Source organism: Pseudophryne corroboree, chromosome 9, assembly GCF_028390025.1.
Source record: "Pseudophryne corroboree isolate aPseCor3 chromosome 9, aPseCor3.hap2, whole genome shotgun sequence".
In the NCBI taxonomy this organism is placed as follows: domain Eukaryota; kingdom Metazoa; phylum Chordata; class Amphibia; order Anura; family Myobatrachidae; genus Pseudophryne; species Pseudophryne corroboree.
In genome coordinates, this window is record NC_086452.1 from 52368772 (window position 1) to 52381745 (window position 12974).

At 44.8% G+C, this 12974-nt stretch overlaps 2 protein-coding genes across 8 annotated transcripts in view; one reads left to right on the plus strand and one right to left on the minus strand.

Moving 5' to 3' along the window:
* Nucleotides 1-3827, plus strand: part of SZT2 (SZT2 subunit of KICSTOR complex) — a 295338-nt gene extending 291511 nt beyond the window's left edge. For 6 of the 7 annotated variants that reach the window (XM_063939324.1, XM_063939326.1, XM_063939328.1 and 3 more), the window contains 2 exons: nucleotides 671-739; nucleotides 3132-3827. In XM_063939324.1, the coding sequence (XP_063795394.1) occupies nucleotides 671-739; nucleotides 3132-3275 (213 nt within the window). In that variant the 3' untranslated portion in view covers nucleotides 3276-3827. The remainder of the gene's footprint in view (nucleotides 1-670; nucleotides 740-3131) is intronic. The other variant, XM_063939327.1, reaches the window with a different exon arrangement.
* Nucleotides 3672-12974, minus strand: part of HYI (hydroxypyruvate isomerase (putative)) — a 39670-nt gene continuing 30367 nt past the window's right edge. Inside the window, exons 4-8 of the mRNA XM_063939331.1 lie at nucleotides 11651-11729; nucleotides 11529-11578; nucleotides 11230-11299; nucleotides 9248-9382; nucleotides 3672-4605 (exon numbers count right to left, since the gene is read on the minus strand). Of these exons, the coding sequence (XP_063795401.1) occupies nucleotides 4532-4605; nucleotides 9248-9382; nucleotides 11230-11299; nucleotides 11529-11578; nucleotides 11651-11729 (408 nt within the window). The 3' untranslated portion in view covers nucleotides 3672-4531. The remainder of the gene's footprint in view (nucleotides 4606-9247; nucleotides 9383-11229; nucleotides 11300-11528; nucleotides 11579-11650; nucleotides 11730-12974) is intronic.

The following is a 12974-nucleotide window of genomic DNA, read 5'->3' on the forward strand; positions in this document are numbered from 1 at the left end:
ATGGGATCCGGTCTGAAGATCGACAGTGTCTAGGTCGACAATGTTTAGGTCGACCACTATAAGTCGACAGTCACTAGGTCGACATGGATGGAAGGTCGACAGGGTTTCTAGGTCGACATGTGCTAGGTCGACAGGTCTAAAGGTCGACGTGAGTTTTTCACATTTTTTTTTTTTTTTTTTTATTATTTTTTCATACTTAACGATCCACGTGGACTACGATTGGAACGGTAAAGTGAGCGAAACGGTAGCGGAGCGAAGGCACCATGCCGAAGCATGGCGAGCGAAGCAAGCCACGTGAGGGGAGGCGGTGCACTAATTTGGGATCCCGGTCACTCTACGAAGAAAACGACACAAAAAAAAAAATCCTCATGTCGACCTTTAGACCTGTCGACCTAGCACATGTCGACCTAGAAACCCTGTCGACCTATAGTGGTCGACCTAAACACTGTCGATTTGATGAACCACGCCCGATATTTATATATAGGTGCAAGCGCATGACCGTGAAAATGACCGTCTCGACCTATTTCAGGTGTCGACCTAGTCGCTGTCAACCAATAGCGGTCGACCTGACTGTCGACCCTATGATCCACACCCGACTGTGTATAGGAAAAAACGTAGGCTTTAAGTCCTCCTGTACTTTATTAATTTGCTGCGTTATTTTTTAATCAAGGTGGTCCTCAATCAGAAATTCACGGATTGCTTTGTGCTGGTATTTCTAGATACGCATTCGGGTAAAACGGTAAGTTGTATTTTGCATGAACTTACTATACCTGTGACTGTTGCCATGCGATACAGGCCTATTCTATTTGGAATGGTAGGGATCACTGAGCCATTGTAAAACCATACGCGGTCCTGACACTCACCTCTATTGTGACTTTAATTCTTCTTCTCTCCCCGTCTGTGCACAGTGGATTCAGCGGGAAAATAAGTACTCCGCATAATTAACGATTTGGGGTTTTCTTTGTATATGAAAATGTCACGTTTAATCTTTTGTGTGCACAAGCCACAGAAATACATTAAACAGAGCTGCCAACGTCTAAACTCTATCGTATTAGAGGAAATCAAAGCCAACATTGTAGTCATGGCTGTGACTTCTTATGCGGAATAAATTTATCTTCAAAGATGAAATTTTCAAAAATATGTCTGTCTTTGGATCTTCTGAATACGTTCCGCATAAACCTTTGAGGATTACAAATTAATCCTGTGCCGAAACTGCGTGCGTTAGCCATTTTGTCAACTAAATAGTCAACTATTGCTAAATTGTCAGAATAATGACGAAAAAGAAATAGTTTATGCAAAAAAAAAACCATGGAAACACTTTTGCCATTAAATTGAGTTAACGGTTTAATTTACAGTTCTATACGGCTAATGAGAGATAGAGAAAATGAGAGATAGAGAAAATGAATGAGGGTCTCCGAATCCCAGGATATAGTTACCCTTTCCCCAGTGCTGCATCATCTGTAGTTGCTGACGGCTGTTAATGTCTCTTAATGTGGGCGCAGCATGAGGGCCAGTATGTAACTGACACTGCTAATTGCAGTTTGCCTTTGTGTCTGTTAATTAAGCAACCTTCCCCTGCTGTTCTTATTGCAGAGTACTAAGGGGGCATTTTCTTCCCTCTATGCTTGTTGTCTGTTGCGCGTTTAGTCTATCAAGTCCACAGGAGCTCGAGAGTGTGCAGCTTATATTCCGTCAGCAGCACGCTACACAGCGTTTGTTTGCAGTGACATTGGTGAACTTGAGTCTGAGGTTAACCATCCACCATGAGACGCAGCACGGGAAGAAAAAAACCAGACGGTAACATCCTGTCTTCCGCAAATAGTAGAACTGCGGGCTTTCAGTACCTACGACCCCACAGTAGCTGATCGGAGACTGCCATCCACGCCACCACCTGGTATACTTGATTTGTAAAACAAGTCTGCCTACTTTGGGCATAGAAGTTGATAAGGTACCAGGTGTGGGGGGAGGGGGGGCACTGGATACTTTATGGTATGGGTCATTAGCTTGACAGTCATTAGGTCGACCACTATTGGTTGACATGGTCATTAGGTCGACCTGACCAAGGTCGACATGGAAAAAGGTCAACATGAGGTTTTGTTTACTTTTTTTGGTGTAGTTTTCTTCGTAAAGTGACGCTTCGGGCACGGTGCCACACTCCGCTGCAGCTGCGCTCTGCACGGGTTACCGTTCCCAATCGTAGTCCACGTGGATCGTAAAGTATTAAAAGGTTTAAAAAAAGAAAAAGATTTTTTTTTTTAAAACGCATGTCGACCTTTTCCCCTGTTGACCTAGAACATGTCGACCTAATGCATGTCAACCAATAGTGGTCGACCTAATGACTGTCGACCTAATGACCGTATCCCGTGAAATTTAAGTAGTTTCACCAGTCCCATTTTCTTGTAGCCATAAAGTCACTGGGTGTGGTATGGAAGGTAGATAGTAACTTGGTCGACAGTGTCTATGTCGACCACTATTGGTCGACAGTAACTAGGTCAACAGGGTCTCTAGGTCGACAGGGTCTAGTTCGACAGGTCAAAAGGTCGACATGAGTTTTTTATGTTTGTTTGGTGTCGTTTTCTGCGTACAGTGACCGTGAACCCCAATTAGTGCACAGTGTCCCCTCGCTGCGCTCTGCACAGATTACCGTTCCAATCGTAGCCCACGTGGATCGTTAAGTATGAAAAGGTTAAAAAAAAATTGTGAAAAACTCATGTCGACCTTTTGACCTAGAGACCCTGTCGACCTAGAGATTGGATCCCAGAGTCACTAGCTATCAGTACGAGATGTAACTAACAGGTTGCAGAGAAGGGACTCACTTTGACAAATTAGACATTCGCTGGGAATACGTTCAGAATGTCAACAGCCGCTATTTGTACAATGTTAGGATCAGGCATAGTCGCCTTCCGACATTCACAATGTTGACATCTGATGTGATGACGCTCCCGCCCATGTCATTCAGTACGTCAACAAATTCTGCCCCATCCATTTACTGTGTCGCAGCGGTCATTCCTTTGTGGAAAGTCTAGGCCACGCATTTGTTTAGGTTTAATAGGCCACCGCATCAGTGGGTTACAAGGAAAAGCAATAGTTTGGGTCAGTGTTTTATTAATTTTATGTTTTCATGATCGCAGAGCCTGAAGGTCGTGTTCCGAGAGCCGTTTCCGGAGCAGCCACAGAACAGCGAGAGCCCTTTACCTCAGCTGGTGTCCACGTACCACCACCTGGAGTCTGTTATAAACACCGCCTGCTTCAACCTGTGGAGCGGCTTGCTCTGACGCCCCCTTCCCCGCTCAGCACCCGCAATTACATTAGATCGGCACCTGGAGATTCTGTGACCTCTGCATTCTGCTTAGGGAGCGGGTTGTTCTGACGCCGCTGCTCAATTAAACAAACGCACAGCGATAGTGCTGCATTTGGCCTGTGAAACTCAAGAGGGCAAATATTTGTTTTGGTAGCGCATTCTGGAATTCTAAAGCGCAGCAGCCTGTAGGATGGAACCGGGAGGATAGCGAAATGCTCCAGACATCATAATAAATGGACTTTATGAAAAATGAAAGTTTCACTTTCCCGTGAAGCAACAAAATGGAACCATATGCTGCTAAACTTCCGCTTTTCATCATCACGAGAGGAAACGGAGTGACTGGTAACCTGGCATTAAGAAGCCGACAGAGTTCCTGTTACAAACTATTTGTTTATTTTAAACTTAAACCTGAAGAAGCCCAATTTTGGAGGTAATTACAAGATGTAAGATTTTATGTAAATGATATGTATATGTAATAGAAAAATCTTAATTATTTGAATAAATTGAAAGTATCTTATACGAATAAGTTTTGCGCCTCTGGATGTCAGTGTGTTGATTGTAACAAAATATTATACTTACAGCATATATGTAACATAGCCTTAAACATATTATAAACCAGAAGGGGAATGTTTTCAAACTTGGGGGAAGATTTATCAACGCTTGGAAAGGGGAGAGAGATCAAGTATAAAACAATTGGTTACTGTCATTTTACAGGCTGTGTTTGGAAAATGACAGGCGCTGATTGGTACTTTATCTCTCCAAGTTTTGATAAATATTCCCCATGAAGCTAAACAGTTCCAAGCCACTAAAAGACACATAGAGAATATTGGGGGTATTCAATTACTGCACTTTTTGCCTGTATTTAGGTCGAATTTACATGCGACCTATTCAATGCCCGTGCCATTATTTCGACAGGTCGAAAGATCCAGCACTGGCGTAACCCACGTGTATCTGTGAATTCGCCACCGAATGGGAATGGGCGAAAAATGGATTAAAAAAAGGGCGAAAACGCCCGCAATTGAATACCCTGTAAAACGGCACAATTGAATACCAGTCTAAAAAACGGCACTTAATTGAATAACCCCCTGTGAATGTAATTTTTTCCCCCATCTTTTCGTTTTTCTTTATTTTCCCCAAATTGTTTTACAACCCCTCGATGGCGCATCTCATATGATTTTCAGCTACTTATGGACATTCAGATCCTAGATCCTCTGGACGTAATTCAGAGATTTATTCGGGTCTGCCTTGGACTTGAAACCTCTTGTGATATGCCTCCATCCAGCCGAGTCCAGTCACCGTGCTCCCTGAAAAAGAAGACGATTACCTACAGAATGGACAGAGCTTACAGGGCAATGGTGATGGACCGGTCCATACTTCTACGCTCATAAACGCCATAGCCAATAACTCTTACCTCTTCACTGTCATAGGCTAACTACATAAATATAAAAATGTCTGTTACTTAGTGTAAGTCGCAAGAAACTGGTGTTTATACTGCAGAATTGCTACAGCAAACATAACTTGATAAATGAAAACCATCTGTGTGAACGTCAGCTGCAATTAAGTTACAGACGTGAGACTAATGAAAACCGGACAGTAATTTCTCAGTAAATATACCATTTGCAATATTTTATATGGGAGCAGAAAGAAGTGCTTTCCTAAGATCCAAACTAATCCGTAAGAGATGAGCAGGAAAACAACGCTTGATAAAGAAATATACTTTCCACATTTTGTTTTATCAATATTAAAACAGATATAATGGTAGGAAAAATTCACGGTAGGGGCTTATCTTATTTCTCTGTAACTTCTACACAAACTCATATTAAGGGGGGAATTCAACTGGTTGCTGTAAATTACCGCAGGCTAACCCCCCGGGGCTATCCAACTAGCCCCAAATCACGGCCTCCGGCAGCTGTTATCAGAGATCTTTGTTAGGGACCTCAGCAGTCTCCAATAAATTCCCGAGAATTAGCTTGTTTTCGGGAAGCTGGCAGCAAAAACACATAGGTCCGTGAACTTATTATGGATTCTAAGTCTTTTTGCCGGAAAATAGATAATTGGATTGCCCGAAAAAAGAAAAATTGTGAAAGTAAAAAATAAAATAAAAAAAATTTGGTTAAAAGTCCAGTTTTTCATGCCTAAAAAATGATCGCACTAATTGATTATGACTGCTCTAGGGACTTTTGCCGAAGCCTGCGCCTGACTTGCGTCTATCATCAGGCAATTGGTAATTTGTTTATTTGAGCCCCATACTAGGTGCAGATTCTCCATCAGAGTATGATTCCAATATATGCGCATAAGCATCTCCATACGCCAACACTTCTGCGACACTTCCATGACACCCCAAAAAGACGGACTATCTCTGTGCGTCTGAACAGCCACCTCCCAGTTTTTACCCCTGGACGCCCAACACATTTCCCAAATGCAACTGTGCCTCTGTGCGTACACCCCGCGGGACACGTGCGCTGTGCAACTTTTTAGACTTGCTCAGTAGCAAACAGATAATGCTCAACTTAACTTGCTCAAGAGATCCTTGTGTACCAATAACTAGTTAATATTTCAGTTTGAACACACCCCACCCAAATCTAGCTCTCTGCACATGTTACATATGCACTGCAGCATGGTTTTGCCCAATTGCTAACTTTTTTTGGTTTGCTAACAAATCTGAATAACCCTCTAGATTTGCCAACCTTTTGCACTCTATTTAATATTCAATTGTTAACGTGATTTTCCTTTTTACGTCTTTTTTCTATGTACCTTGTATTTCCATAATTAATTTTCAATCTCTTCTAGTTTTAACAAATTAAATGCTCCTATTTCTCATATGGCTTAAATACTTTCTTGTTTAACTGCATCAGCAGAAATGTAATCCCTGTGGGTCGGCATTTTGTTTGCCGGCATTTTGATTGCTCAGGATCCCGGCGTCGGCATGGTGACCGCTGGAATCCCGAACGGCGGTCACATGACCGCCTCCCCTTTTATTATTAGGTCACTTTCCCAGTCAACAAGCCACATCCCTTGTCTGTGAGCAGATCAAACTCCACCCCTGTAAAAATTGTTGTTACAAAATGTCATTGGAACTCTATGCATATGTTACCATATTGTGGTCACTATTCCCTAAATGCCCTGTCACCTAGATAATACCAAATCAAGCAGAGCACTTCGTATAGATGGTTCTTCTAGGGCTTGTAATAACAGCTACAACTCAGGTTCCTTTCCCAGGGTTTCATTGTCCTGATTTTTATCTGCATAGCACATTATTCTTCTGTGGCCTGATTCTGATGTGGAAAAAAAGCAAAATAAAGCAAGTAACTGTGCACCTGGGCATTTCCACGTTGCACTGCAGGTGAGGCAAATGTAGCATGTGCAGAGAGAGTTAGATTTGGGTGGGGTGTCTCTTAACTGATATCTAAATTGTAGTGTCAAAATAAAGGTGTCGAACATTTGTGGGCTACATGCAAAAGCTGCCAGTATTTACCCTGCACAGAAACAATATAAATGTATTTGCTCCCCTTGCATAGCAACATGGTTTGTTCCAGACACAAAGTTACTTGTTGTTTTTGCTTTACTTCCAAATCAGAATTTGGTTCTTAGTACTTTTTTATTTTTTTTGTGTGTGTGTGGCCCTCAAATTCTACACTTTGCACTATCTATGAGCTAAAATGACCTGATTAGCTATTAGAATTGCATGAGCTCCGTAACACAGAGTAGAGAATTCCCCTATAGTCATCCAGCAACTGTAAGTATGCTCAGCTAAGTGTGATGTTCCGGTAATCCGAAGGTCATCTCAAGGACATGACATACTGTATGGATACTGAGTGACAGGAGCGGAGGCGTAACAAGGGTAGGGTGAGTGGGCCACATGCCCTGGGCGCCTTGGCAGGCCCAGGAGAGGGGGGCGCCGCCGGCGGCCAGGGCATCATGCCCCACTCACCCCCATCACGCCGAAATGTGAGGGGAGGAGAGCCCAGCGTCTCTCCCTCCCCTCACCGCCGCCAGAGCACTAACAGCGCTGCCAGCAGCGCTGCGTGTGTCCGGTCTCCGGCGTTAGCCAATCAGAGCTTGCGGACCGGCTCCTGATTGGCTGCCGGTCCGCGAGCTCTGATTGGCTGGCGAACCGGCGCCACACAGCTGCCGGAGACCGGGAGCGGTGAGGGGAAGGAGAGGCGCTGCGCTCTCCTCCCCTCACAGACACAACAGCAGGTGAGTGACCGGGTAAGGGAGGGGGGGGGGGCGCACAGTGGGGCATGTATCTGGTACAGTGGGGCATGTATCTGGCACAGTAAGGCATGTATCTGGCACAGTGGGGCATGTATCTGGCACGGTGGGGCATGTATCTGGCACGGTGGGGCATGCATCTGGCACGGTGGGGCATGCATCTGGCACGGTGGGGCATGTATCTGGCACGGTGGGGCATGCATCTGGCACAGTGGGGCAATGTATATGGCACAGTGGGGCAATGTAACTGGCACTGAGGGGCATGTATCTGGCACTGTGGGGCAATGTATCTGGCACAGTGGGGCATGTATCTGGCACAGTGGGGCAATGTATCTGGCACAGTGGGGCAATGTATCTGGCACAGTGGGGCAATGTATCTGGCACAGTGGGGCAATGTATCTGGCACAGTGGGGCAATGTATCTGGCACAGTGGGGCAATGTATCTGGCACAGTGGGGCAATGTATCTGGCACAGTGGGGCATGTATCTGGCACTGTGGGGCAATGTAACTGGCAATGTGGGGCAATGTATCTGGCACTGTGGGGCATGTATCTGGCACTGTGGGGCAATGTAACTGGCACTGTGGGGCATGTATCTGGCACTGTGGGGCAATGTATCTGGCAATGTAACTGGCACTGTGGGGCAATGTATCTGGCACTGTGGGGCAATGTATCTGGCACTGTGGGGCATGTATCTGGCACTGTGGGGCAATGTAACTGGCACTGTGGGGCAATGTAACTGGCACTGTGGGGCAATGTAACTGGCACTGTGGGCCATTTTCAGTGGCCACACCCCTTCTGGTGCGTGTCCACACCCCTTCTGGTGCGTGGCCACACCCCTTCTGGTGCGTGGCCACGCCCATTTTCCCCCCGCCGCGCACATGCTTCTTTTGCTGTTTTTTTTTTTTTGGGGGGGGGGGGGCGCCATTTTCCAACTTGCCCTGGGCTCCAAAAACCCTAGCTACGCCTCTGGACAGGAGGGTGTTTCTCCTAACATAAGTTATAGTTCCCAGTCTGCTACATTTATTTTTATAAAAGTCCATTAGGAAAATAGTCTATTTAGCAATACCCAAAAAAGCATTTAAAGAACATAAACTCCACTTTTTGGCCAGCTACGCAAGCGCGCGTCCTGCAACCTAGAATCTGATTTCTAAACCTCTGCGTTTGTTTTCCTGCAGGTGTATGGTGAAAACACAACACGTAAGTGTATCAGTCTTTTTGCGGCAGGTTAATTGTTTTTCACATTACAGCGAATATATTTCAACACAGTGAAATCTAGTGCTGCTAGCTTTCCAAGTTATGTTTTAGTGAATGAGAGAGCTCAGACTTCCTTTCAAACTCACTCGATGATGCCTATCGCCTAAAAGCTCCAGCTCACAAGTGAATGGGTTAGAATTAACTGGAATATGTGCTTATTATTCCACAAGAGGTCAACAGAAGAGCCGATGACAATAATTTGCAAATCAAATTACCAGTTGGAATGTGGAACTTTGTTTGAAGGTTTAACAACTTATCCCGTATCTCTGTCATCGTGTGGTGTTGGCCGAGACTGTAATGAACGCCTTAATGGAACGCACGTGAAAATGAATGAAATAACTGAATAAGCCAGTGCATGTTTAATGTCACCAACCTAGCACCTGGCGATCTTCCCTTTTGCTGTTCTTTAAACATGTCGCGTGTGTACAGCTTGTCTGCTGACGCAGATGGGCATAAAGGAGGTCAGCGACACTCACCAAGAGGTTTATATTCGCATCCAACATCGCCCCGGTATCCAAGTTCCTGCAGGAGGTCAAACAGATACAGGAAATTCACCTCTCCGGGACTGTCAGGCTCATTCCGATGCGGCACCTGAGCGATCTGGACATGACCTGCACACGGATGTTTGTATAAATAGGAAACGAGAGCGCAATTATTATTCTGCCTGGAGAGAGAGTTTCATTACGCGGCAATGATAAAAACAGACCTCAATCAATAACATTGCAAAAACCAGAGCAAATAGATCAGAGAAAGTCTAATTTGGTTGGATAAAGCTATTCTTTACTTGCAAATAAGTGTATTTTCCTGGGGAACGGCACCATGCATCTATCCTTTCACTACTTTTAAATGCTATTATCCAGCAAGAACGTATAATTACAGCAATATGAAATCTGCCAGGCAGATCGGCCACTGCTGGAAGTATGGCATCCGCACAAAGAAAAATAAAGTCTGCTCTCAGTATTGAAGATGTAAATCCTAATGCTCCGCTAAATGACAAGCATCTTAAGTAGGGAAAGGATGCTACTTTTAATGTGCACTGGTCTTGAACGCCTCCTAATACAAGTTAAAGAGCACTTCTGGCCAGTATTGGACATTGATAAATATCAAATCGTGTGCATTACTCAGAATTATAAGCTAAGTGACTGTTATTGGGTGCAGCTCTCTAAGCCGATTGTCTGATTTACAGGCACTTGTGGTAGTAATGCCTGGAAGCTGAGAAGCGTGCTGCCTCTATAGCGGTCACTGCGGACCGGATTCAGCGTAGCTCGGCCGCCAAAGCTGGCCCATGGAGACGGTGCTGCGCAGCAGGTGGGAACAACAGGTTTACGGGGGCTTAGCCTATAGTAGCAACAAACCTCTGAAAATGGCAGTACCAGAGGTAGGTGCTCCTGCTGGCTGGGCTATAAGCAAATGGCTTGTATATATAGAAAATACAGATTGTTGCTTTCATATCCTTTATCCAAGGCAATTGTTTCATGTTATTAATGAATGCATATTAGTAGATCCGGACCCCCCCCCCCCCCCCCACTCCCCCCCTACTTTATCATAGACTGGCTGCCCAACTCTGTGTGCAGAAGATAATTAAAGGGGTCATAGGCAAACGCACTGGGTGGGGGGGTTCCGGTTGCCCGGAAACCTCCCTCCTCTTGGCAAGTGGCTCAAATTATGACAATAGCAGTGGTATTTGATACAATTACTAGGACTGTCGCCACATCATGCAGTTTAGGGGACAGAGCAGAGCTGCTGCACATGCCCAGTGGTAAAAGCTTCTTCTACAAAGTTTGCTGTTTTTGGTTCTGAGTCCTCAATCAGTGCACTGGAACAAAGAGTAGCTACTAGGAAGAAGAGACAGGAGCCCTATCATGAGGTGGGAGAATGTATGCTTAGAAAGACCAGTACTGGTTCTAATATGTTTGTGTATTTATTTATTATGGTATGTGTAACCTTTTCCAGACCACTTATCTAATTAATATTATTTCAATATGTTTGACACAGCCTATACTATAGACCATCTATAGTGTTAGATATTAATACTGTATTCCATACAGTATTCAGTGTATAAAAGACCAATGTTTACATTAATGTCCAGGGTTGTTACTAGGTTCTTTTACTGCTCGCCCAGACTTCCCACATTTGGAAACCCCCCTCTAGAAATACTGCGTTTGCCACTGTGGTTGCCAGTTGCAATGCAGTAAGGGAAGAGGGCACGCCAACACGTAATGCTGGGCTAGAAGATGGCGTCACCGTCACGCAAGAAACAGACCGCATCGCTGGAGCAGGGGCTCTAAAATGGGGTTCTGTAAAAATTCTACTTTGGGTGGGGGATTCAGCTCTCTTATATACAGATTATTTTAGCAATGTGTACTGGAAAAACACATTCCCCGCCCCACGTGGATAGTAAAACTGCTAGCCCAGGAGATTCCATGAGCCAAAATATATATAAAACTCTGGAACTCACCAATCAAAGGAAAGTATGTTTTAATATTCTGTGTTAGATTTCCATCCATGATCTGCCAGTGATAGACATCCTGCCACGTAGAAAGTACAGTTACACCAGTGTGATATTTCCATTGCATAGGGAGAAATGTTAGAAGCGCAGTATATACACTACTGTATTCCAAATCATCACCATATTTCATTTACAAATATACAAAATATATGTCAGCAAGAATTGGCAGTTGTCAGTAAATTCTCTTAGATTGTTACTATGACACAAAGAAGCCTGTCGCGTGTATATAAGCCAATGCGGTTACTTGCCATTTGAAGCCTCAGATTGGGTCTCCCCACCTTCTCTAGGATGGAGGCCCCTGAAATATAAATTGGATCCATCAATAATTATTATTATGTCGGGCGCTAAAGCTGCCGACAGACCCACTCACCGTGCTGCGGGGTGTTCAGGAAATATCGCGGCTCGGTAATGCGGCTGTTTATTGGCTCTATGAGTCCCACCATCCCGGCCTGCGGGAGAGAAGAACAGGTGGCTTATTTCTGTAGCTTTTCCCATCTTCTCAGTCATTTTTTGGCAAAATAAATAAAGATCTAACAGTCGCAGTATAAAACGTAACCCCATTCCCGATGGACTTGGCTCTGACGAGGGGAATGTCTCCACAGAGTGCGGCGCAGTGGAGCAGCAATACAGAAGGGGGAGTTTTATAAATAGCCCCCTCAAGTTTAATGGGCGTGTGTTTCCTGTCACATGTACTGTGTCACTTCATTCTCCCACACGGCTACTCTTAGCCACGGGTGGGGGGGACGTTATACGTAAAATACGGTTCCTGTATATCCCATGTTTAAAAATATTACATTATTCAGGGCTGCAAATTAATTTATTTACAGTATACCTTCATAAATGCCCCCCAAAGACTCAATTGGCTGCACATTTATAGAGAAGACAATGAATGTACCGCTTACATCACCCACCGCTAATCTCCCCGCACCCACATTCCAGGAACTTGTCTCAAAAACTCTATCACTGATAACTATGTAATTAGTACAGAGTGTTGTTGAAACATCCAAAAACACTGAGCCCCAGGAGAAATGACATCAAAAGTCTTCACCAAACGTACATGGGCCCTCATTCCGAGTTGTTCGCTCGTTATTTTCCTTCGCATCGGTGCGATTTTCCGCTAACTGCGCATGCGCAATGTTCGCACTGCGGCTGTGCCAAGTAAATTTGCTAAGAAGTTTGGTATTTTACTCACGGCATTACGTGGTTTTTTCTTCGTTCTGCTGATCGTAGTGTGATTGACAGGAAGTGGGTGTTTCTGGGCGGAAACTGGCCGTTTTATGGGAGTGTGTGAAAAAACGCTGCAGTTTCTGGGAAAAACGCAGGAGTGGCTGGAGAAACGGGGGAGTGTCTGGGCGAACGCTGGGTGTGTTTGTGACGTCAAACCAGGAACGACAAGCACTGAACTGATCGCACTGGAAGAGTAAGTCTCGAGCTACTCAGAAACTGCACAGAAAAATCTTTTCGCAATATTGCGAATACTTCGTTCGCAATTCTGCTAAGCTAAGATTCACTCCCAGAGGGCGGCGGCTTAGCGTGTGCACTGCTGCGAAAAGCGGCTAGCGAGCGAACAACTCGGAATGAGGGCCATTATAAGATCTCCATTTAATGGATTTTCAACCTGTATAGTGGCTGTTATTCCACCTGCATTTTGGAGGCACTCTGTGTTATGGAACAACCCAGGAGCAGCGGTTGGG